We start from the raw sequence: 26,512 nt of genomic DNA, 5'->3' as shown, positions 1-26,512 counted from the left end.
CTGGAGCTGCCAATTGGTTTGGGCAGAGATTGCCCACAAAACATCCCCAGTCTTTGTCTGCTGGGATGTTCTCTTTGAATGCCAGAAGAGATTCCAGCCATTCCTCTTGTCAGTTTGTTCAGATTTGACCAAAGTGCAGAGAGAGAGATACACTGAGATGAGTCAATAGTTCACACTTCAGTGTAAAGAGGATTTTACGGGAAAGAAATAAAATAAATGTAGGCTAAACAGGGCCATTAACTAAAATGCCCAAATGGAAAACTGGATGCCAAGACCACGGCTGAAAGGAATAACTGAATATAAAACGAATACTGCTAATCTTCAATGTCAGTTGACTCGACAGTGCACTACTCTTAGGCAAGGCGGAATGCAAGCAGGCAGCGTAACATTGCTGTGCTTTGCTCAAATCTCAACAAGCACTACAACAAAAAGAAGGGGGTCAAATACAGCCATAATGAAGTAACAATTAGCTGACACTGCATATTCATGAGCACAATTGTCAAATCTGTTACGCTGCCAAATCTGTGGTTGTGACAGCTCTGCCTTGACCAGGAGATTGACGTGGGAGTTCCCGCTACTGAACAGATGATCCAGTGTTACAAGCACACATGAAGACAAGCTGCAGCTTACTACCTGCTACGTTCTCAGAAACACCTGTCTGACAGGCTGATCGGCTCTGCCAACAGGTGAGACCTCTCAAGCCAGGAGAGAAAGTCTGGCTGGCATCATGGAACCTTCCCCTGAAAATTGAGAGCCGCAGGCTGGCCCCACGCTACAAGAGACCATTCATAGTGGAAAAGGCTATCAACAAGGTCTTATATAGACTACACCTACACCAATGAAACAGTTGTCCCTTTTCTCAGCTCAAGCCAGTTACTGCCTCCCCCTGGCTCCAGTCACCCCACCTCCCCATCCTCCCCAGTTGGTTGATGGTTCCCTGATCTATACGGTGCGGCACCTCCTTTTATCTCATCGGGTGTGGGGCAATGTCCAGTTCCTCGTGGATTGGGAGTATGGTTCTGAGGAATGTTCTTGAATCCTGGCTGATGACATCCTGGACGAATCTCTCATCCGGGACTTCCAGAGGGCACAATTCTGTGGGACCTCAGGAACTACACCTGGGGGAGGGCCCTGTCACAACCACTGACAACCTGCGAAGTCTGCTCTCATGTGCAGACGGGTTGTGAAACGGGAACAATTGTGCTTGTGAGTATACATGTTCCATCCAATTGCTGTTTCAGTACGGTGGCATGTAACACCCAGCTTTTCATTCATCCAAAAGCACAACAACTGTTATGTTCCGTGCTTACCCTTGTCTTTGTCTGGGAAATGTGACTACCATTTCGAGTGATGCTGGAAAGGAGCATTATTCATTTAGCATTTAGTTATTGTTTCCAGACGCAGTGTAGCCACTTAACTTTCATTCTAAGTATTTACATAATGGTCCTGTTGACTGAGCTTTTCTTTTCCTCTAAATTCTGCAAGTTTCCATTAATCAGTAAACTGTTGACTGTTCAGTTTCTCTCTCTCTCTGCACTTGGGCCATATCCAAATTCTTTGACACAAGCTGACCCCAATTTGACAGCGTTTGACCTACAAGCAGTCTCTTGTAATCAAGGGTGGTTTCATCCCACACCAGATCTTATTGTTCCAAGGTGAGTGGAGCCCAGTGTTGAACTTCCCGACTCTGGCAGAGGAAATGTTTGAAGGGGAAGGCGGTGCATTGTGTTGGAGGTGGTCCTCGTTATCTGTGTAACCCTCAGGCTTGTCCAGCTCGTGTTCGTCAAGGGAAATCAGCCTTCGGCCCAGCTAAACTGGGTGATCACGTTTGTATAGATGCTGTGTAACGTACCCCCAGTTACAAATCCACAATACAAAATAGCAAACAGTACACCATATGCAATTAAATGATAGACTATGAATCTTAATCTGAATATAGGGTTAGTAATGCAAACAAACAAAACAAAAAAAAAAGGCAAAGTCAAAGTCAAAATTACATTGGAGCTCACTCAGTAGTGATTCTTCCGCCATCGGTCTCCTCCGAACTTCGCTGACCTTCGGACCCGCAGATCCCAGTCCACTTCGTCCAATGGTCTACCAGCTCTCTCCGCACGTGTCTTCCCTCTTCATCTCTCCTCAACAAAAGACCGCGAAAACCCTGGCTCCCAGACACACAAGAAAGAACAACATTTCTCCCTTTGGATAGCCACTGAATTCCAAAGTCCCGTTATCTCTAGTCATAACCCAAACATTGCTGCCACAGAGAAACCATTACCTCAGCAGTGGAACATTGCATAGAAACCATTACATTAGCCTTAGCAGTGAAACCTTACAGTGTGTTACACTCGCGCACCCCCCCCCCCACCGAATTTAGTTATGTCTTCATGACGTTGAGATAATTCGCCAACCCTTCCTGCAAAACACAAAGTCCAGTCCCAGTGCAAAAGGCAGTGAAATAGCTCCCCAAAACAGTAGAGATCACACCCTGTTCCCCAGGCACTACATAGGCCAACCTATCCAGTGGTTTCCTAATCCTCTGAGACCTCTGTACCTCCTCTCCTAACTCTTCAGGCTCAGTCGCTATTGGGGATACTTCGGGCCTACCTGACGAATCCTCCCTTGATCTATCACTCATGCCCCCCTGCAACTCGGAGCCCCCTGTCCCGTGTCCAGGCCCCGCATCCTCTCCTTCAGGGTCCTGCTGTAACCCAGGCTGCGCACAGAGAGCCCCTCCCCCCTCACTTCCACACCTCACTTCTTTCAGTGTCATTCTATTACATTTCCTCTGTCTTAGTGGTTATGGGAAGGGAGTTGGTGGAGTTGTTTCAAAGAGGCTATGAGAACATCGCAGTTCTATCTTCCTGATAAACTCATGCTGCAAGGAAGCTTGTGTTATGTGCTTGTCTAGAAGGATTTTGGTGACAAGCCAGTGAACGATAAGTCCTGAGAGATGGACTTGAGTGGTCTCAGAGGTGGGGATGTTGGCCTGGGAGAGAATACTGATGTCAGCCCACTTATTCTAGAAGACATTTTGAAGAGAGCATTGGTGATATAGCTCCAGTGCTTTGAGACATCTGCTGTATTTGTCCATGTTTCGGGAGCATCAGGAAGGTAGACATCACCACTATCCAGTGGACATAGAGTTCTGTGTCAGGGTTGATGTATTGGAGTTGGAAATGGAATGGGTTTATTATTGTCACTTGTACCCAGATACAGTGAAAAACTTAATTTGCACACTGTTCATACAGATCAGATCATTACACAGTGCATTGAGGCAGAACAAGATAAAGCACTGACAATGCAGAATAAAACATACAGTTACAGAGAAAATGCAGCGCAGGTAAATCCTTAATGTTTGGCCGAAGGTGATGCTGGTATGGTAGTGGCAGCGGTGAATTTCACCTGTTATTCTTTCTTCTCCCCTCTCCTGTCAGTCAAAAGATACGAAAGCTTGGGAGCACATGCCACCAGACTCAGAGACAGTTTCTATTTTGCAGTTATTGGACTCTTGAACACACCTTTCATACACTAAAAAATTAGCTCTTTAGATTCAAAGCTACCTCATTGCGGTCCTTGCACCTTGTTTTTCTACCTTCACTGCCGTTTCTCTGTAATTGCTGTATAACACTAGGTTCTGCTTTCTACTACTCAATGTCATTAAGTATGGCATGGCATGAAAAGCAAAAGTTTTAAAACGCATCTAGCTACTGACTGAATTTTCCATTATCGGAATGTCACCCTTTGTAGGGGTTTGGCCTTTTGTGGACTTTTAGGGTAAGGCCCATTCTCTTGCAAGTGATAGGCCAAATTTCCTGTTTCTCGTATGTGGTCAAGACATGCAGATTATGTTATCAAACTGTTCCCATGCTCATGACAGAGATTTGTCCTCTCTTTGAGATTAATGTAATTCTTGTCAAAATAAATATTTTTGTTTTACATGCTTTTATTTCAAAGTTCAAAGTAAATTTGTTTTTAAAGTACATACAATGACATGCAAAGGTTTGGGCACCCCTGGTCAAAATTTCTGTTACCGTGAATAGTTAAGTGAGTAAAAGATGAACTGATCTCCAAAAGTCATAAAGTTAAAGATGAAACATTCTTTGCAAAACTTTAAGCAAGATTAGTGTATTATTTTTGCTTTGTACAATCTTAAAGTGAAAAAAAAGGAGCACCATGCAAAGGTTTGGGCACCCCAAGAGATTTGAGCTCTCAGATAACTTTTACCAAGATCTCAGACCTTAATTAGCTTGTTAGGGCTATGACTTGTTCACAATTATCGTTAGAACATAGAACAATACAGCATAGTACAGGCCCTTTGGCCCACAATGTTGTGCCAACCCTTAAACCCTGCCTCTCATATAACCCCCCACCTTAAATACCTCCATATACCTGTCTAGTAGTCTCTTAAATTTCACTAGTGTATCTGCCTCCACCACTGACTCAGGCAGTGCATTCCATGCACCAACCACTCTCTAAGTGAAAAACCTTCCTCTGATATCGCCCTTGAACTTCCCTCCCCTTACCTTAAAGCCATGTCCTCTTGTACTGAGCAGTGGTGCCCTGGGGAAGAGCTGCTGGCTGTCCACTCTATCTATTCCTATTAATATCTTGTATACCTCTATCATGTCTCCTCTCATCCTCCTTCACTCCAGAGAGTAAAGCCCTAGCTCCCTTAATCTCTGATCATAATGCATTCTCTCTAAACCAGGCAGCATCCTGGTAAGTCTCTTCTGTACCCTTTCCAATGCTTCCACTTCCTTCCTATAGTGAGGCGACCAGAACTGGACACAGTACTCCAAGTGTGGCCTAACCAGAGTTTTATAGAGCTGCATCATTACCCCATGACTCTTAAACTCTATCCCTCAACTTATGAAAGCTAACACTCCATAAGCTTTCTTAACTACCCTATCTACCTGTGAGGCAACTTGCAGGGATCTGTGGACATGTACCCCCAGATCCCTCTGCTCCTCCACCCTACCAAGTATCCTGCCATTTACTTTGTACTCTGCCTTGGAGTTTGTCCTTCCAAAGTGTATCACCTCACACCTCACACTTAGGAAAGGCCAGCTGATGCAAATTTCAAAGCTTTATAAATACCCCAGTTCCTCAAACCTTGTCCCAACAATCAGCAGCCATGGGCTCTTCTAAGCAGCTGCCTAGCACTCAGAAAATTAAAATAAGTGATGCCGACAAAGCAGGAGAAGGCTATAAGAAGACAGCAAAGCGTTTTCAGGTAGCCATTTCCTTAGTTCATAATGTAATTAAGAACTGGCAGTTAACAGGAATGGTGGAGGTCAAGTTGAGGTCTGGAAGACCAAGGAAACTTTCCGAGAGAGCTGCTCGTAGGATTGCTAGAAAGGCAAATCAAAACCCCAATCCACTATTCTACTATCCAGCGACACCTGCACAAACATGACCTTCATGGAAGAGTCATCAGAAGAAAACCTTTCCTGCGTCCTCACCACAAAATGCAGGGTCAGAAGTTTGCAAAGGAACATCTAAACAAGCCTGATGCATTCTGGAAACAAGTCCTGTGGACTGACGAATTTAAAATAAAACCTCTTGACCGCAGAGAGCAAAGGTATGTTTGGAGAAAAAAGGGTGTAGAATTTCATGAAAAGAACACCTCTCCAACTGTTAAGCACGGGGGTGGATCGATCAGGTTTGGGCTTGTGTTGCAGCCAGTGGCACGGGGAATATTTCACTAGTAGAGGGAAGAATGAATTCAATTGCATGTAAATACAAGCAAATTCTGGAAGCAAACATCACACCGTCTGTAGAAAAGGTGAAGATGAAACAAGGATGACTTCTACAACAGGATAATTTTCCTAAACACACCTCAAAATCCACAATGGACTACCTGAAGAGGAGCAAGCTGAAGGTTTTGCCTTGGCCCTCACAGTTCGCCGACCTAAACATCATCAAAATTCTGTGGATAGACCTCAAAAGAGCAGTGCATGCAAGACGGCCCAAGAATCTCACAAAACTAGAAGCATTTTGCAAGGAAGAATGGGCAGAAATTCCACAAACAATAATTGAAAACACTTTAAAAACACAAAATGCCGGCAGAACTCAGCAGGCCAGACAGCATCTATGGGAGGAGGTTGTGATGATGTTTCGGGCCGAAACCCTTCATCAGGAGTGAAGTAACATGGGATGGTCGAAGGGGGATAAGAAGTGGGGGGAGGGATGAAATAGAGAGCTGGGAAGTGATAGGCTGAAGGGAAATGGGCTGGGGGCAAGGTAGAGAATTATGGGAAATAAAAGAGAAAGAAAGGTAGGGCTGTGGGGTGATTATAGTTTGGAAGAAGTGGGAGGAGCCAAAGGAGAAATTGTTAAGGGTGAGGACTAATTCCGCAAGGCGGAGAAGAGTGGTGGTAGAGGGTGACTGGCTGGGTCTCCAAACTAAAGGTGTAGCCATGGGCACCCACATGGGTCCTAGCTACGCCTGCCTTTTTGTCGGCCATGTGGAGCAATCTATGTTCCAAGCCTACACCGGTATCTGTCCTCCTCTTTTCTTGCGTTATATCGATGACTGCATTGGCGCTGCTTCCTGCACACATGCTGAGCTCGTCGACTTCATTAACTTCGCCTCCAACTTTCACCCCACCCTCAAATTCACCTGGTCTGTATCCGACACCTCCCTCCCCTTTCTAGATCTTTCTGTTTCTATCTCTGGAGACAGCCTATCCACCGATGTCTACTACAAACCTACAGACTCTCACAGCTACCTAGACTATTCCTCCTCCCACCCTGTCTCCTGCAAAAATGCTACCCCTTTCTCTCAATTGCTCCACCTCCGCCGCATCTGCTCTCACGATGAGGCCTTTCATTCCAGGACAAAGGAGATGTCTTCCTTTTTAAAAGAAAGGGGCTTCCCTTTGTCCACTATCAACTCTGCCCTCCATCGCGTCTCCCGTATTTCACGCACCTCTGCCCTCACCCCATCCCCCCGCTAGCCCACCAGGGATAGAGTCCCCCGGTCCTCACCTATCATCCTACCAGCCTACAGATCCAACATATAATCCTCCGTAACTTACGCCACCTCCTACGGGATTCCACCACCAGACACATCTCCCCCCCCCCCCCCCCCCCCAACTCTCGGCTTTCCGCAGGGATCGCTCCCTATGTGACTCCCTTGTCCATTCATCCCCCCTATCCCTCCCCACCGACCTCCCTCCAGGCACTCATCCCTTCAAACAGAAGAAGTGCTACACCTGCCCCCACACTTCTTCCCTCACCACCATCCTAGGCCCCAGACAGTCCTTTCAGGTGAGGCACCACTTCACCTGCGAGTCAACTAGGGTGATATATGTATCCGGTGCTCCCGATGTGGCCATTTATACATTGGGGAGACCCGCCGCAGACTGGGAGACCGTTTTGCCGAACACCGGCACTCAGTCCTCCAGCAGTGGTGGGATCTCCTTATGGCCACACACTTCAATTCCACAGACCACTCCCACTCCGACATGTCTGTCCATGGCCTCCTGTACCGTCAAGATGAGGCCACACGCAGGTTGATGGAGCAATACCTTATCTCCCGCCTAGGTAGCCTCCTACCTGTCGGCATGAACATTCAACTCACAGACCTCCATTGATACCCTTGCCCCCCACCTTACCCCATCCCTATCTATAATTTTAGTCTGGTTCTCTTTCTCTCTCTTTTTTCCCCCCTCACTATAATCTCCCCCCAGCCCTACCTTTCTTTCTCTTTTATTTCCCATAATTCTCCACCTTCCCCCTAGCCCATTTCCCTTCAGCCTATCGCTTCCCAGCTCTCTACTTCATCCTTCCCCCCACTTCTTATCCCCCCTTGACCATCCCATGTTACTTCGCTCCTGATGAAGGGTTTTGGCCCGAAACATCGTCACTACCTCCTCCCATAGATGCTGACTGCTGAGTTCTGCCAGCATTTTGTGTTTTTATTTATTTCCAGCATCTGCAGATTCACCTGTGTTGCCTTTGAAAACATTTTGCTGGCTACAGAAAGCGTTTACAAGCTGTGATACTTGCCAAAGGGGATATTACTAAGTGCTGACCATGCAGGGTGCCCAAACTTTTGCTTCGGGCTCTTTTCCTTTTTCTGTTGTTTTGAAAATGTAAAAGATGGAAATAAAAAAAAAAATCCTGCTTAAAATATTAAAGAAATGTGTCATCTTTAACTTCATGCTTTTTGGAAATCAGGTCATTTTTTACTCGGTTAGCTATTCACAGTAACAGAAATTTTGACCAGGGGTGCCCAAACTTCTGCACGCCACTGTATACGTCACCATATACTACCCTGAGATTCATTTTCATATAGGCATTCACAGTAGGACAAGGAAATAAAATAGAATCAATGAAAATTCTGCACACAAAGACTGACAAACAACTAACGTGCAAAAGAAGACAAACTGTGCAGAAACAGACCAACATTGTTTCAGGAGCCTGATGATGAAGGGTAATATCTGTTTCAAAACCTGGTGGTGTGCAACTTCTTCATTCCTCATACACCAGATCCCACACTGCAGCATAATGTTAAACAGTTTGTGCAAGCAATAGTCAACCTGTCCTCAGCAAATCTCCTCAGGAATTAATATGATAATGATCAGATTACCATTTGATCGGTTTGAGTACAGAGCATTCTGACAGGCTACATCACTGTCTGGTATGGAGGGGCTACTGCATAGGACTGAAAGAAGCTGCAGAAGGTTCTAAATCTACTCAGCTCCATCTTGGGTACTAGCCTACAAAGTACCCAGGACATCTTTAGGAAGTGGTGTCTTAGAAAGGCAGCATCCATTATTAAAGACCTCCAGCACCCAGGGCATGCCCTTTGCTCATTGTTACCATCAGCTAGGAGATGCAGAAGCCTGAAGGCACACACTCAGTGATTCAGGAACAGCTTCTTCCCCTCTGCCATCTGATTCCTAAATGGACATTGAAGCTTTGGACACTACCTCACTTTTTTAATATACAGTATTTCTGTTTTTGCACATTTTAAAATGATCTATTCAATATACGTAATTGATTTACTTGTTTATTTATTGTTTCATTTATTATTATTATTATTATTTTTTCTCTCTCTTCTAGATTATGTATTACATTGAACTGCTGCTGCTGTTAACAAATTTCAGGTCACATGCCCATGGTAATGAAACTGATTCTGATTCTGACTGTCTGTCTTAATAAATTTGGTTAAGGTGACTTACAGAATTTGGAATTTAGATGTGCATTTATTGATACCCTTCATACCCCACCCAGTGCATCCCAAAATGTTTTCCACCCAATGAAGCACCTTTGTGTCATGGTCCCAACCATTAATTCCCCATTTTCTCCTAATTCTCTTTGATTGTGTCATGGTCCCGACCATTAATTCCCCATTTTCTCCTAATTCTCTTTGATTGTGTCACGGTCCCGACCATTAATTCCCCATTTTCTCCTAATTCTCTTTGATTGTGTCACGGTCCCGACCATTAATTCCCCATTTTCTCCTTATTCCCTTTGATGGTGGCACACCTGGTTCTCATCAAGACCTGCAGCATAAAAACTCCAGCATTGCATCCACTTGTTGCCAGATCGTTGTTTTAGCCGGTGTGGTAATTAACATTCCCGGCCGCTTAGGATTGTGTATTCTAAGTTTTACTCCAGTACCAAGATTTACCTGTGTACCTCTGTCTCCCCATGTCAAGATAAGGTTTCTAAGTTTTACTTCAGTACCGAGGTTTACCTGTGTAACTCCGCCTCTCTGTGTCAAGAGAAGTATTGTCTACCATTTGCCTATCTACGCTCCCTGTCAAGATAAGTTTAGCCTGCTGCCTGTCTCCTATTTGCCGTTCGGTGCCAGCAACGCCCTGTGTCAAGATAAGTTCTGCCTGCCTCTTGCTTTCCTGTTCACCCTCCTGTTTGCTGTTCTGCTCCAGCCACTCTCACACCCTCATCTGCATCCTAACTCCTGTGTTTGGGTTCACCCCGTTCTTTGCAACGCTTTGCAGCTATTACTCAAAGTTCAAAGATTAAAGTAAATTTATTATCAAGATGCATATATATCACCATATACAAGAGTGAGTTTAATTTTCTTGCTGGCATACAGAGCAGAACATATAATAAAATCATTGAAAAACTGCACACAAAGACTCACAAGCAAAAGAAAGAAATGTGCAAAAGAAGAAAAAGTATGCATATACATAAAAAAGACAAACAATAAGTAAATGTTATATATAACTACTGAGAATGTGTGTTGTAGAGTCTTTGAAAGTGAGTCCAAGTGTTGTGTTTAATGATCAGTTTGGGGCGAGGTGAGTGAAGTTATTCACGCCGGTTCAGGAACCTCATGGTTGTAGGGTACATAGAACATAAAAATTTTCAGCACATTACAGGCCCTTCAGCCCACAATGTTGTGCCAGTCACAAAGGGTAATAATTGCTCCTGAATTTATTTTTTGAACATAAGAGACATAGCAGCCAAACTATACACAGCAAGCTCCCACAAGCAGCAATATGTATGACATTGAACAGTTGATTGAAGGTTGAATATTTGCCAGAACAATGAGAAGGACTTTCCCATTCTTCTTTGAAAGCGTACCAGGGATTTTTCGGATAATGTCCAATGAAGTTCAAATAATTGATTCTAAAGTTAACTGAACCCCAGCTTTGGAGGAATAGAAATGAAGAGAGAAAATACCAAAATGTATTGAAGTGAAAAATAATCGGCAGATAAACATTTGCTGACGGGATTCTGCTTCCATACAAAATAAAGGAAGAAGCAGATACAAATCTCACATCTTTGTTTTGGTGTTGGACCATGAGACTCACAGGCAGCATTAAAGTTTCAGTTTGACAACCCTTTGTGAGTGTTCTGATAAGGCAACTTTAATCTGAAACATTAATTCTGCTCTCTATCTACAGGTTTGACCTGAGCTGTTGAGTATTTCCAGGATGTTTTGCTCTTATTTTAGACTTCCAGCATTTGCTATTTTTTTAAATTGATTTTCAAACAGGCTGCATTTCCTTGTGTTCAGATTGGGAGTTGAAGCATTGGTTGACCTTTTAGGAATGGCAACAGTTTGGAACAATTATCATTAATGCCATTCTGGAATTCCATCCCTCTTCATTTTGCAAAATTAATTTGTGTAAACAGCCTTTATTTGTAGCATCATTGATCATATCTATCATGTCTGGGATAGCTGCTAAAAATTACATAGAAGTGTATTTATTATTTATCATTTACATTGCGGAAATAGTTACTTATATACCAATGGCTTAAGTGTCAAGCAGGGAGTAGGGGATTGTGAGTGATATATGCAGTGGAATATGCCAGAAACTTTGATAAGTAGGTTTCAGCCATGCCTGTGTACCCTCACTGTGGAATGTGAGGTGAAGATTAAAAAGAGCAGTATCATTATTCCCCATCCTTCACATACCAAACAACTTCTTCATTGATAGCAGGTCATAAGAGACCAGGGCCTCTGAATTAATTACAGGTCTTTCTGTCCCATGTAGTTGTGTAAATATTTTAACTGAAGATGGGCCACAAGAAGAGAGTGCAAGTGTGGTCCAACCAGAATTTTATGGAGTTGCATCATTACCTCACAGCTCTAACCCAATCCCCCGACTAACGAAGACCAGCACACCGCATGCCTTCGTAAACTCCCTTTTAACTTACTTATCTGTCTGTCTCAGAACACACACCTGTTTCAGCATCGTAGTTAGATAGGAGATTTAGTCAAATCCACTTCACTTAATAAACCAGCCACTTCCTGAGAAAACATTTCCAATATTATCACCAAAGTTGCAATTTACTACCTACATATGCTCATGACAAATGTAAAAAAGTCAAGGTAAATTTATCATCAAAATATGTGTATGTCACCATATACTATCCTGAGATTCATTTTCTTACAGGCATTCACAGTAGAACAAATAAATACAATTGAATCAACTAAAACTACACACAAATACTGACAAACAACCAATGTGCAAAAGAATATAAATGCAAATACAGAAAAAGCTATTATAATAATAAATAATTATGTAAATAAATAGTACTGAGAACATGGGTTATAGAGTTCTCCAAGGTGAGTCCTTAGGTTGTGGAATTGGTTTAGTGCTGGGGTGAGTGAAGTTATCCACGCTGGTTCAGGATCCTGATGGTAATAACTGTTCCTGAAGCTGGTGTACCTCCTTCCCACTGGCAGCAGTGAGAAGAGTACATAACCTGGATGGCTGAGTCCTTGAGATCAATGCTGCTTTCTTGTGGCAGTGCTCTCTGTAGATGTGCTCAATGGTGGGGAGGGCTTTTCCTTTGATGGACTAGGCTGTATCCATCACTTTTGAAGGTATTTCTGTTCTTGAGCATTGGTGTTTCCATTCCAGTCTGTGATGCATCCAGTCAGGATACTCTCCACTGTGCACCTATAGAAGTTTGTCAAGGTTTTGGGTGACATGCTGAATCTTCACAAAATTCTGAGAAAGTAGAAGCACTGCCATACTTCTTTGAAATGGCACTTACATGTTGGACCCAGGACAGATCCTGGAACAGAACCTGCTATTCACAGCAAATATGCCTCACAAAATTAACATCTTTAATAAGGATCCAGAGTTTGTACAGTAGTGATGTGTCAAATGACAACCACACTTACACCATAATGCCGCATAATAAATGAGGTGATTAAGGCATAGCTCTGAATGGCTACTTACAAAACTGAAGTTGATTGGCAAGAAATAAAAGTTGGCAACAAAGTTGAGGGTGGTCTGAAGTCCACCAATTCTGTTTTATAATCTATTCCACCTGGAAGTTTGGTGCAATGGTCCTAGAAAATTCACCTGGTCTACTTGGGAAGCTATGAGCTCTTGAGGAGGATCCTGACACGTTAGCTTGTCAAGGCCTGTAATAGGACAGAAGGGATAATCAGGGCATTAGCAACTGGACTTTGATGGAAACTAGTTGATGGAAACTAGAAAAACTGGCCGTGGAAAATCGATGTGGGTATGGTGCTAATTTCTGAGTTGCTACAACAAGAAATGGGGTGGTACCACATTATGTTGAGGTAGGTGTTATAAGGCTGTATCAGTGTATGCAACAGAATTAATGGCAATATTCAGTGCATTATCTTGGATAGAAGAAAATAATGTCAAAAGGGCTGTAATTTGTTCAGAAAATTTGTCTGCATTAATCTCTATCAAATCAAGAAAATCAGAAAGTAGACGGGATATTTTATTGGAGATTCTATGCAAGTTGTATATACTGACCAAAAATGGGATAGAAGTAAGCTTCCTTTGGGTTCCTGCTCATTGTGGTGTGGAGGGTAATGAAAAAGTGGACATTATAGCTAAACAAGTCCAGATCCCTCTAAGCAAAACGGAAGTAAAACGCATTATAAAAACATGTATTGAGGAGACATGGCAGAAGCACTGGGATGAGAGTGAAACAGGGAGACAACTGTACAAAATACAAAGGCAAGTCAGATACCAAAAATATCAGGTGGGCATAGAAAGATAGAAGTGATCATCAGTTGTTTAAGAATTGGTCACACAAGTCTTAATTACACATTATACAAAATAGGGAAACATCCAACTGGGTTGTGTGAATATTGTAATCAACCAGAAACAGTTGAACATGTATTGAAAAAATGTAAGCAGTACGAAAAAGAAAGAGTGAAGATGATAGGAGTACATCAGGTAAACAAAAAAACTGCTGTGGGTATAGAAGACATTTTAGGTGGGAGTTCAAGAGAAATATGGACCTATATCATGAAGTATCTGAAAGACTCTGGTTTATTATATAGAATTCAGAGACTGCAATTCTTTTCATTCCTCCTGTTTATCAAACGATCCACACTCCAGTCTAGTAGGTGGCTGTAATACACCTTAAAGCTGGTTTGCCAACCGCCATAAAACAACAGAAGTAGAAGAAGACTCTATCCCTTAGTAATAATGATCAGAGAGACACAGAGAGAATATGTAATTACTGACCAATATCTTTATGTCTCAACTAAAAAGTATGTGGGTTCACAAACTAAGTACTTGTGTGCACACCCAGTAGGATACCCTAATCCGCATGAACAGTCAATGAAGATAAAAGGTATTACCCAGGAAAGAAGTCTATGCTGACCAGAATTCATCGACTTCTCGTTCCAATCTCCACTGGTTCATGGGATCTTCCACATCAGTGATGGTTTGTCTCTGGAGAGTTAAGCTCCCTCGTATTTGAAGCTCCAGATACTAATAGTATTCCTCATCAGTTCAAATGATGCATCTCCATTCTGATGCATCAAAGTCACCTGACCTACCTGGGTCACTTTCTAATTGGCTCTCATCCAGCTCTACAGCCAGCATTGTTCTATGGTCTCTGCTCCCAGCCCTGTACCTTTGTTCTTTTCACCTCAGACTGGGTCAAACCAGACAAACTAGGTGATCCAGACATTGAGTCTAACGAGGTTAAAGGTTGCTTCTCTGGCAAACCTGCCATTTTACATAATAAATAACAACTCGTCTGAGGCTACGTCCACACTAGACTGGGTAAATCTGTAACCGAAGCTTTTTCTGTTCATTTTGACCCTCCATCCACACTGAAATAGCGTTTTCCTCCCCCAGAATGGAGCTTTTCTACAACGTCCTCCAGGGTGTGTATATTTGAAAACGTCGATTGGGCAGAGTAATGTAGATGGGGTAACTGGAGATTTTTAAAAATGCTGTCGTGATGTGCTGGAACAGATGGTGGTGGCAGTGTGGCATTTCATTGTTTTCTTGAATGCAACCCCCCACACCTAACAATTTCAGAACAGACGGCAATGAGACTGAAGCCAGAAGAGTTAGAAATGTACTCACCAAATACTTTGACCCATAACTTACTGAATAAATAAATATCAACACACCCAAGATGCTGGTGGAACACAGCAGGCCAGGCAGCATCGATAGGGAGAAGCGCTGTCGACGTTTCGGGCCGAGACCCTTAGTCAGGACTAACTGAAAGGAAAGATAGTAAGAGATTTGAAAATATTGGGGTGAGGGGGAAATGCGAAATGATAGGAGAAGACCGGAGGGGGTGGGATGAAGCTAAGAGCTGGAAAGGTGATTGGCGAAAGTGATACAGAGCTGGAGAAGGGAAAGGATCATGGGACGGGAGGCCTCAGGAGAAAGAAAGGAGGGGGAAGCACCAGAGGGAGATGGAGAACAGGCAAACAACTAAATATGTCTGGGATGGGGTAAGAAGGGGAGGAGGGGCATTAATGGAAGTTAGAGAAGTCAATGTTCATGCCATCAGGTTGGAGGCTACCCAGCCGGTATATAAGGTGTTGTTCCTCCAACCTGAGTTTGGATTCATTTTGACGATAGAGGAGGTCATGGATATACATATCAGAATGGGAATGGGATGTGGAATTAAAATGTGTGGCCACTGGGAGATCCTGCTTTTTCTGGTGGACCGAGCATAGGTGTTCAGCGAAATGGTCTCCCAGTCTGCGTCGGATCTCACCAATATATAAAAGGCCACACCGGGAGCACCGGACGCAGTATACCACACCAGCCGACTCACAGGTGAAGTGTCGCCTCACCTGGAAGGACTGTCTGGGGCCCTGAATGGTGGTGAGGGAGGAAGTGTAAGGGCAAGTGTAGCACTTGTTCCGTTTACAAGGATAAGTGCCAGGAAGGAGATCGGTGGGAAGGGATGGGGGGGGACGAGTGGACAAGGGATTCGCGTAGGGAGCGATCCCTGTGAAAAGCAGAAGGGGGGGGGGAGGGAAAAGTGTGTTTGGTAGTGGGATCCTGTTGGAGGTGGCGGAAGTTACGGAGGATTATATGTTGGACCTGGAGACTGGTGGGGTGGTAGGTAAGGACAAGGGGAATCCTATCCCGAGTGGGGTGGCGGGTGGATGAGGTGAGGGCAGATGTGCGGGAAATGGGAGAGATGTGTTTGAGAGCAGAGTTGATGGTGGACGAAGGGAAGCCCCTTTGTTTAAAAAAGGAAGACATCTCCTTCGTCCTGGAATGAAAAGCCTCATCCTGAGAGCAGATGCGGCAGAGACGGAGGAATTGTGAGAAGGGGATAGCCTTTTTGCAAGAGACAGGGTGGGAAGAGGAATAATCCAAGTAGCTGTGAGAGTCTGTAGGCTTATAGTAGATATCAGTAGATAGGCCGTCTCCAGAGATGGAGACAGAAAGATCAAGAAAGGGGAGGGAGGTGTCGGAAATGGACCAGGTAAATTTGAGCGCAGGGTGAAAGTTGGAGGCAAAGTTAATGAAGTTGACGAGCTCAGCATGCGTGCAAGAGGCAGCACCAATGCAGTCATCAATGTAGCGAAGGAAAAGAGGGGGGTGGATACCGGTATGGACTTGGAACATGACTGTTCCACAAAGCCAACAAAAAGGCAGGCATAACTGGGACCCATACGGGTGCCCATGGCTACACCCTTGGTTTGGAGGAAGTGGGAGGAGCCAATGGAAAAATTATTGAGAGTAAGAACTAATTCCGCTAGACGGAGGAGAGTGGTGGTAGAGGGGAATTGGTTAGGTCTGGAATCCAAACTCAGGTTGGAGGAACAACACCTTATATACTGGCTGGGTAGCCTCCAACCTGATGGCATGAACATTGACTTCTCTAACTTCCATTAATGCCCCTCCTCCCCTTCTTACCCCATCCCTGACATATTTAGTTGCTTGCCTGTTCTCCGTCTCCCTCTGGTGCTTCCCCCCCTCCTTTCTTTCTCCTGAGGCCTCTCGTCCCATGATCCTTTCCCTTCTCCAGCTCTGTATCACTTTCGCCAATCACCTTTCCAGCTCTTAGCTTCATCCCACCCCCTCCGGTCTTCTCCTATCATTTCGTATTTCCCCCTCTCCCCACTACTTTCAAGTCTTACTATCTTTCCTTTCGGTTAGTCCTGACTAAGGGTCTCGGCCCAAAACGTCGACAGCGCTTCTCCCTATCGATGCTGCCTGGCCTGCTGTGTTCCACCAGCATTTTGTGTGTGTTGTTGTTTGAATTTCCAGCATCTGCAGATTTCCTCGTGTTTGCTGAATAAATAAATATACTTACTTTGCCCTGTTTTCTGTCCTTGTTTGTATGAAGGTGGTTTACCTATTTATGCAAGTACTTCTCTGACAATAGATGTGTAACAGCCTAATGTAACATTGTATGGAAATACAAGATAACACTGATGCAGACATGTTTTATACATTTAACAAGGTGCTTTATTAATGCAACAGAGTTAGTCAGTTTTTCAGTGTTCGTCAACAGCTGGGTCATACTGTCCATGAACTCCCTGTCGGTTGCCTCCATACGCTCCAGTATTTGTTTTTTTCAGTTGTAAGTCCTCCTGCGCAAGTGCCAACAGCTGTCCGTCTTTTGGCAATTTCCTTTTAAGATTTTCTAGTCTGTAACTGTACAAACGCGCACTTTCACAGCGAGATTCGACACCAAACATGTTGCTTGTTTTCTGTAGATGTGTGCTGCGCATGCCCAGTAGGGGGAGATTCGCTCAAGTACCCGTTTTAATGTGGACAGAGGTACTTTCCAAAATGCTTGGTGTGGATGCCTATCGTTTTTACCCGAAACCGGCATTTTCAAAATTATCCAGTCTAGTGTGGACGTAGCCTGAGAATGGTCTCAGCTTTAGCAGGTCATTAGTTTAATGACCTTGTGTCCACATTCAATTGCTCTGATTAGATTATCCCAGAACAACAAGCAGTTCACAGTTCAAAAAATGGTGGCTGCAAGGACAATCTCACAAAATGGCCACTTCCATCTCTTTATCTCTTTCAAGCACAAGGCAAGAACAAAGGCAATTGGTTTGTCTACTTCCACTGTCCTCGATTCATCCAAATTCATTGATAGACTGTAGATTCATAGACTGTAGTTCTTTCTGGTCAATAGAGGGTTAATTAATTTATTATTCCCCTCTCCTGTCGCACTAATACTGATGAAGTACTGCTCCAGACATTGGACGTTTTGACAAATATGAACAATGTTTCTGGAGCACAAAGATAGATTATAAATTTGCTCCATAGGCTATTTTGCATTGCACGTATACTATATGCACCCATATACACCCAATGGATACATTATTAGGTACAGGAGTGGAGCCTAGTGTGTCTTCTGCTTCTGTTTCCTGTCCACTTTAAGGTTCAACATATTGTGCTTTCAGAGAGGCTCTTCTGCACACCACTGTTGTAACCCATGGCTATTTGAGTTATTGTCACCTTCCCGTCAGCTTAAACCAATCTAGCCATTCTCTTGTGACCTCTCTCATTAACAAGGAATTTTTGGCCACAGAACTGCCACTTACTGGGTGTGCGTAAAAATCCCAGGAGTTCAGCAGTTTGCTGAATTGAATTGCTCTGATTATGTTATCCTAGAGCAAGGATCAGTTCATCAAACAGTTCACAAAATGGCTGCCTCCATTTCTACCAAAACAAAAACAAAGGATTTTGGTTATGTCTATTTCCACCACCCTTGCCTCATTCCTGTTCACCGCTTTCTAAGTTGTAGTTCTTTCTGGCCAACATCTCCCTCCTCTTGATCTAAAGATATTTATCTTAGAATCATTATCCCCCTCTCATTCCGTTGACTGCCCATAGGACTGCCATGGACCTCCAGCAGGTCTGCTACACTTGCATTATATAAAGGTAAAGGTAACATTTACTTACTGAATTCACACAATTTTATACCAACAATCATTTCTTCTGTTTTACAAGAGTATCATCCTATGACTTTCACATTAATTTCAGCTTTTCATGTTCTGTGTTGAGATATGTTAAACATTATAATGATCCACGTACATACAATTAATATTTCAGCATTTTCTGATACTATCTTCAGCCATGGATGTTGTTGAACATTTGATCCCCAATTCCAAAACTTATTCCTAAAGTCTCAGTCACTCAATACTTCATTTGGCTGAGTGGTGTCATAACAACAACCTCCCACTCAATGTCAGCAAGAATAAGGGATTGATTGTAGACTTCAGGAGAGGGAAACCAGACGTTCATGAGCCAGTAATCATTGGAGGATCAGAGGTGAAGAGGGTCAGTAACTTTAAATCCCTGGATGCCACTATCTCAGACCTGTCCTGGACACATCATGTAATTGCAAAGAAAGCATGACAGCGTTTCTACTTCCTCAGGATTCTGCGGAGCTTCAGTATGACATCAAAAACCATGACAAACTTCTATAATAGCTGTTTAGTGGAAAGTGTGCTGACTGGCTACATTAAGCCTGGTATGGGAACACAAATGCCTTTGAGTAGAAAATTGTTCAGAAGGTAGTGGATATGTCTCAGTACATCACGGGTAAAGCCCTCCCAACCATTGAGCACATCTATATGAAATGATGCCAAAGCAAAGTAGCATCCATCGTCAAAAATCCTCACCACCCAGGCCATGCTCTTTTCTTGATGTTGTCATCAGGTAGAAGGTACAGGTGCCTCAGGGCTCACCCAACAGATTCAAGAACAGTTACCACCTCTCAACCATCAGGCTCTTGAACAAAAGGGGATAACTACACTCATTGTTTTTCTGGTATTCCAACAACCAATGATCTCACATTAAGGACTGTTTATCTTGTTATTTCATGCTCTCGTTATTTATTGCTGTTTATTTATATTTGTATTTGCACAGTTTGTTGCTCAGTAATCCTGTTCACAGTTATTGTTCTAAAGATTTGCTAAGTGTGCCCACAGGAAACAGAATCTCAGCATTGTATGTAGTGGCATGCGCAGTATGTACTCTGATAATAAATTTTACTTTGAACTTTATTGCAAGAAAGACTGATTATTTACAGGCGCGTAGACAATGAACAATTTTCATTGTGGACCTTTTCACTCTTGCTTCCTCCCTGTACAATATCCTTCTGTGTACAGTTAATAATGATCAAAACTTCCTTTGGAAAATTCTTGGTTGTAACTGACCCAATAGATATATGTCTATTATCTCTTGTGTAAATCATAGCCCCATTCAATATTCACGTTAGTGTCATCCCACAGAACTGTATTCTTACCATGGTTATCACCTGAAGGCTGCTCAGTAATTTGGTCTAAACACTGATTTATGATTATCCCCTCTAGGATGGTTGATAGTGTCCTCTCAAGGATTTTATATAAGAACTATGGATTTGTACCCTCTGGGATACCTAAGATTTTATCCACGCACATCAAACCACCTACCCCAGCATAATACAAGTTTAAGTCACTATTCCTCCTTTGTTAGCCCTGTATTACCCAAATGCATTCAAAATCTTTGTTTTCGATTACCATGGTCTCCAGGTATCGACATCACTGTTGACACATTTGTCCACTGTAGTGGCTCTGGAGCAAGACTGACCATGGCCCCAGTCACAGTTAGCTCCACTGCAACAAAATATATTATTCCTTTCCTCTTGGGTTTAAAGGTTTACATTTTGTTTTATCCTCTCCTGGACACTTAGTGCTCCTTAGTATCCCTATAGATCATGGTACCAGTAGGTCATTTGGTTGCAACCCCATTTGAACCACAAATTTCACATAAGACCACTTAGTTTTTAGTAAGCACTTCCTTGTGCTCTTTGTATATTCTGACCCTGCTCCGATCAATTCTTTTTAATTCTTTATCTTTGTTTTGCTCCTGTTACGAACCCCGTAACTGAGTCACTTACCAGCAAAGATAGAGAGGTCCGTTGAAGTCTGATGATACTATTTTTAACCATATTTATTAGTAACAATACACAAAAATAATATCAATGCAAATATACAGATAATATACGTCGTCAATACTAAATCTAAAAGTGCGGGTATAATAATAATAAGAAATAAGCTCTATCATTGTCTAGGGGATAATGTGTTGTCCGATGGAAATATAAAGTTCACTCAGTTCATGCAGGCTGCAGCCTTTGGAGACCGCTGTGTTGCAATGGTTGGAGAGAGAGAGAGAGATTTAGGAGAAAAACTTGCCGGCTTTCCTTTTATGATTTCGATCCGTCAGGAGTCCCGTTGGTGTGGCCGTTCACTTGTGGCCTCTCCTTTAGCTAAGCCATTCTTCCGTGGTGAGCCCGCCAACCCAGGCAAGGGAGGACGCACATGAGCTCCCCACCGGGTATCGCTATTAAACGCTGTCACGGGATTTCTAGCGTTCTCCTGGTGCGTCTAAAGGGGTTGTTCCCCAGACCCTCTTTTATCCTTACTCACGGGGTCTCAGATGTCAATCAGGTTGGGATGATGCAATCCCTCAACCAGACCACTCTGGTTGTCCTCTGAGGGTTTCCAATGAATAGTACAGTACTCAATACACAATTCCGTCTCCAAGAGACAATAGCCATTATCAGTGGTTCCGTTTCGCTGAGGCCAGGACACATTCCAAACCCTGTGGATTCTGCGTGTCTCTCTCTCATTTCCTGGGTCCCAGACCCGAATTAATAGCGATCTTGCGATTCTCAAAAAGGAGGGGGTGACTTTGTACCCTTCGGCCCCTCAGAGTTGCGTCACATTCGTAACACTCCTCTGTTAAATCCATAAACTTAAACTGTTGTTCCTTCTGTCTTCTAATTTTCCCAGTCTGTAACTGCCCTGTCAGATTGCAGCACATTCTTTTGCAAACTTGTTAGCCTTCTTATTCCCTCTCAGGATAATTTTTGAGTGAGCATTCGCTTTTATGACTCTGTATTCTTTTTCCCTCACATCTATCACATGGAGGTTTTCCTCTCACCATCCTGTACAGGTGAGGGACCATCAACAAAAAAAAATTAAGTGAAGTTTTTCCATTGTTTGTGTCTTTGTTCTGATCTCCTTCCATCTCCTCTCCCACTTTTTGTTTTGATACAAATGGTCCCTTGGGATCATTGGCTGAACCTCTGTGGTTCTGCAGTACAATGAAGATGATCTCCAAGGAAGGTAGAAACTTTAATGCCCTTTACAGCTACTGTTAATCCATACATCCCTTAAAACACCATCCATAGAAGGGACACAAGTGCAGTGGGGTGTTCTCATTTCATCTGGTAACATTTTCTTACCTTTTGCATCCTCACTGTTATTATCCATCACAGTCAGTATTGCATTCTGTGACTCCTCATTTGTTCCCACATCATTTCTCTGTCCTTATGGCAAAGCAGAGTGTATGTTCAGATGCAAGCACATTATTACCAATCTCCTTTCCTTGGAATTATTTAGACTGTGTATTGCTTTCTTGATTAATTCCCTGGAACAGCTCCTTAGGAAAACCCCAAGCATTTATGTCCTGATATCATAAGCACAATCTCTCTGCTGGTTTTGATTTCCTTCTCTGGCTCCCCCTTCTCTGATGGTATCAGGCAGACAGTAGCACTGGCTCCTTTTGGTTGTACTTCAGAGGCAGGTCCTCATCATAACCGTATCTGGTCACCTGATCTGCTAAATCATTCCAATTCATATCTCCATATTCACTCTCCTTCCCTCTTTCAGATCCAAAGCATATATTATTCCTCTGTGCAGCAAGTTAGCCCTGAAGCTTTTGTATCTGCTTTAAACACATTGTATGATGTCCAGTGTCACGTTTCTTTCCATGTACCTTACTGATTTCGGTATTGCTTTCCTAGACGTCTTTAAATCATTGCACTGTTTTCTCAACCCCTCCACTTCATTCTTATCTACTTGGGCAAGTTCCATTACAAGAATTAGTAAAGACCATTTAGGCACAGAGAGAATCTGTATTTACTGACAACTCCCTTTCAGGCACAGTTCTCCAGCTGATGAGTTTACATGCCTGTGTGCACATACACTAGATTTCCCTGAGCTTCCATGGACAGTAAAGAAGAGAAAAGGTAATACCTGGGAAAAAGTCTACATGGCCAGGTATTCCCCATAGCGCAGATGTGATCTCCAAGTGTCCCGCATGGGGTCCTTCTCATTCCCAAAGGTTGGTCTCCAGAGAGTTGTCACTGCCTGTGCTCCCCAAATCCTCTATTCTTATTATTTTCCATGTCAGTTCAAAATAGGATATTTTATTTTTGTTGACTCGAGGTCATCTAATTAATGTTTCAAATTCTCATTGGATGTAGCCCAGGGCTACAAGCAGTATTGCCTTTCCTCTAAGATCACAGAAACATAGAAAACCTACAGCACATACAGGCCCTTCGGCTCACAAAGTTGTGCCGAACATGTCCCTACCTTAGAAATTACTAGGCTTACCCATAGCCCTCTACTTTTCTAAGCTCCATGTATCTATCCAAAAGTCTCTTAAAACCCTATCGTATCTGCCTCCACCACTGTTGCTGGCAGCCCATTCCATGCACTTACCACTCTCTGCGTAATAAACTTACCCCTGACATCTCCTCTGTACCTACTCCCAAGCACCTTAAACCTGTGCCCTCTTATGGCAGCCATTTCAGCCCTGGGAGAAAGCCTCTGACCATCCACATGATTAATGCATCTCATCATCTTATACACCTCTATCAGGTCACCTCTCATCCTCCGTTGCTCCAAGGAGAAAAGGCTAAGTTCACTCAACCTGTTTTCATAAGGCATGTTCCCCAATCCAGGCAACATCCTTGTAAATCTCCTCTGCACCCTTTCTTTAGTTTCCACATCCCTCCTGTAGTGAGGCGACCAGAACTGAGCACAGTACTCCAAGTGGGGTCTGACCAGGGTCCTATATAGCTGTAACATTACCTCTCGGCTCTTAAGCTCAATCCCATGGTTGATGAAGGCCAATACACCGTATGCCTTCTTAACCACAGAGTCAACCTGCGCAGCTGCTTTGAGCGTCCTGTGGACTCAGACCCCAAGATCCCTCTGATCCTCCACACTGCCAAGAGTCTTACCATTAATGCTATATTCTGCCATCATATTTGACCTATCAAAATGAACCTCTTAAAGTGCAACCCCTCACACTTGTCTGCATTAAATTCCATCTGCCATCTTTCAGCCCATCTTTCCCAGCTGATCAAGATCCTGTTGCAAGCTTTGATGGTTTTCCGTGTCGTCCGCTGCACCCCTGGTCAAGTTTCCCACATTATCATCCAGATCATTGAGATAGATAGCAAACAACAATGGACCCAGTATCAATCATTGCAGCACATGACTAGTCCCAGGCCTCCAGTCAGAGAGGCAACCATCTACTACCACTACTCACTCACTGGATTCTCCCGTGAAGCCAGTATCTAATCCCATTAATACCTCATCCTGAATGCCAAGCAATTAAACATTTTTGATCAACCTCCCATGAGGAACGTCAGTAACTCTCAAAAACCTATGTTCCCTAAATCTGTAATCTTGACCTTTTATTTTGACAGGAACATAAAAACTCTGTATCTAAAAATTTAATTTTTGATGGCCTCCCACTTACCAAGTGCACCTTTGCCAGGAAACAACCTGCCCTAATCTACACTTGCCAGATTCTTTCTACTACCATCAAAATTGGTCTTTGTCCAATTTAGAATATCAACCCGTGAACCAGACCTATCCTTTTCCATACCTTGAAACTGATGGCACTGTGATCTCCTACACAAACCTTCATCACCTGCCCTGTCTCTTTTCCCTAATAAGAGATCTAGTATCATGCTCTCTCTGGTTGGGACATCTATAAAATGATTAAGGAAACCTTTGGAGCATATTTGACAAACCTTTTCCCATCCATCTCTTTTAAGGTATGGGAGTCCTTGTCAATATGTGGAAAGTTAAAATCACCTACTATCACAATCTAATTTTTTGTAAAAGAGTCTGCAATCTCTATAAATTTGCTCCTCTAAATCCCATGGACTGTTGGGTGGTCTATAATATAACCCCACTAACCTTTCTTATTCCTCAGTTCTACCCATAAAGCCTCACTAGAAGAGCCCTCCACTCTGTCCTGACTGAGCACTGACATGACATTTTTCCTGACCAGCAATGCCATACCTCCCCCTTTAATCCTGCTCCATCATATCTTAAATAATAGAACACCAGACCACTGAGCTGTCAGTCCTTTTCCTCCTGCCACCAAATCTTACTCATGGCTACCATGTCCTAATTGCATGTGCTGATCTGTGCCCTAAGCTTATCCGCCTTTCCTACAATATTCCTTGTGTTGAAATATATGCAGCTCAGGACTTTAGTCCCACCATGCTCAACCTTTTGATTCCTGACTTTCTATGTAGGCTTAGCAACATCATTCTCCACAACCACTCTGCTATCAGTTCTGGTGTTCTAGTTCTCATCCCCTTATAAAACTGGCCCATGCTTCAGAGAAAAACAGGTGCAACATAGATCCACCAAAGTTATTTCAAGGCTTATAAAGTTAAACTATGAGATAATAAAATTCGATTAAGAGTGTGGAGGATGTTACAGTAATGTGGTTCAGCTGTTTAAAAAGTTAAATGTCTTTGATGTAGTTCATATGAGAATCAATTTACTCTGCTAGTCTAGTAGGAAACAATGTGACCTGACCTTCAAATTACAGAAAGATTGAAGCATGTTTTCACAAGAAATATTATAGAACTTGGAATACTCACTAAACAGATGTCGATAAGTTGCTATAAATGCATCTCATCCTTTAAATCCACCTCTTAACATTGGGTTTTGTCACCACAGGTCACCCTGGGTCAGCTGAGTTGTGGAGCCTTCTCAGGGAAAATTCTGAAGCCAAACTTGCACTCATGGATGCAAAGATGTCCAACACATTCAAGGTCTGTGTGCTCACTTTGATCATCTTAGCTTGTTAGCTGCTGTTTGTTATTTGTACAAAATCAGAATAAGTTTTATTATCACTGACTTACTATATACATACATTTATTGATGCCTCTGGACACATCTTCAGTGATATTCCTGGAATCATCGGGTGTTTCGGGTCTTTCAACATCATACACTCTCCTCCAGGTGACCCAGCTTGTGTCCAGATGGCTAGCTACTTATGACTCCATGGCTTCCCTCTTTTTAGCCACAGCCATCTTGAGGCCCTGTCTGCCACATCAGTGGTACTGTGGATGGCTCTCCTCTTCCTCTCTCCCTCGCTGCCCAAATTGCTGAAGGCTCTGGCTAACGAATGGGCTGCGAATCCCCTACATCCAACCTCCACTGGGAGACACCTCGCTCTCCATCCAGCCTGCTGGCAGTTGCTGACCAATCCTGCGTACTTGGAGAGCTTCCTTTCAAATGCCTCTTCCAAGTGATCTTCCCATGTGACTGTCAGCTCCAGCAGCACCACTTGCTTAGCAGACTCAGACACAAGGACAATGTCTGGTCGCAGGGTGGTGGCTGCGATATGGTTGGGGAACTTCAGCTGCCGTTCGTGGTTCACCAACAGCAGCCAGTCCCTTGAAGAGGTCAGGATACCTGCAGATGTTCTTTTGGCAGGTATTGGCTGCTCCCCAGCTCTGACAAAGGCAATGGCCTGCTTAGAGGGTCGGGACTGCTTTGCCCACTCAACTCCTGTGCTGATGGCTTCAGCAATGGTCCTCAGGACCTGATCATACCTTCATTGGTACTGTCTCTCACTCAGTGCCTTTGTGCAGCTGCTGAGGATGTGCTCCAGGGTTCCTCGCTTGGAGTACAGTGGGTACGCTGATGATTCTGCTTTGCCCCATGTGTGCAGGTTTGATGGACTTGTAAGCACATCGTACA

At 43.5% G+C, this 26,512-nt stretch overlaps 1 protein-coding gene across 4 annotated transcripts in view; it reads left to right on the top strand.

Annotated features, from left to right (window-relative positions):
- LOC140738841 (uncharacterized) overlaps positions 1–26,512 on the top strand; it is a 145,953-nt gene that overhangs the window by 41,254 nt on the left and 78,187 nt on the right. For all 4 annotated transcript variants that reach the window (XM_073066767.1, XM_073066766.1, XM_073066765.1 and 1 more), the window contains exon 3: positions 25,484–25,578. In XM_073066767.1, coding sequence (XP_072922868.1) covers positions 25,484–25,578 — 95 coding nt within the window. The remainder of the gene's footprint in view (positions 1–25,483; positions 25,579–26,512) is intronic.

Source organism: Hemitrygon akajei, chromosome 14 (assembly GCF_048418815.1).
Source record: "Hemitrygon akajei chromosome 14, sHemAka1.3, whole genome shotgun sequence".
Lineage (NCBI taxonomy): Eukaryota > Metazoa > Chordata > Chondrichthyes > Myliobatiformes > Dasyatidae > Hemitrygon > Hemitrygon akajei.
Note: the sequence above shows the minus strand (reverse complement) of the source record. Positions and strands in the feature narration are given on the sequence as shown.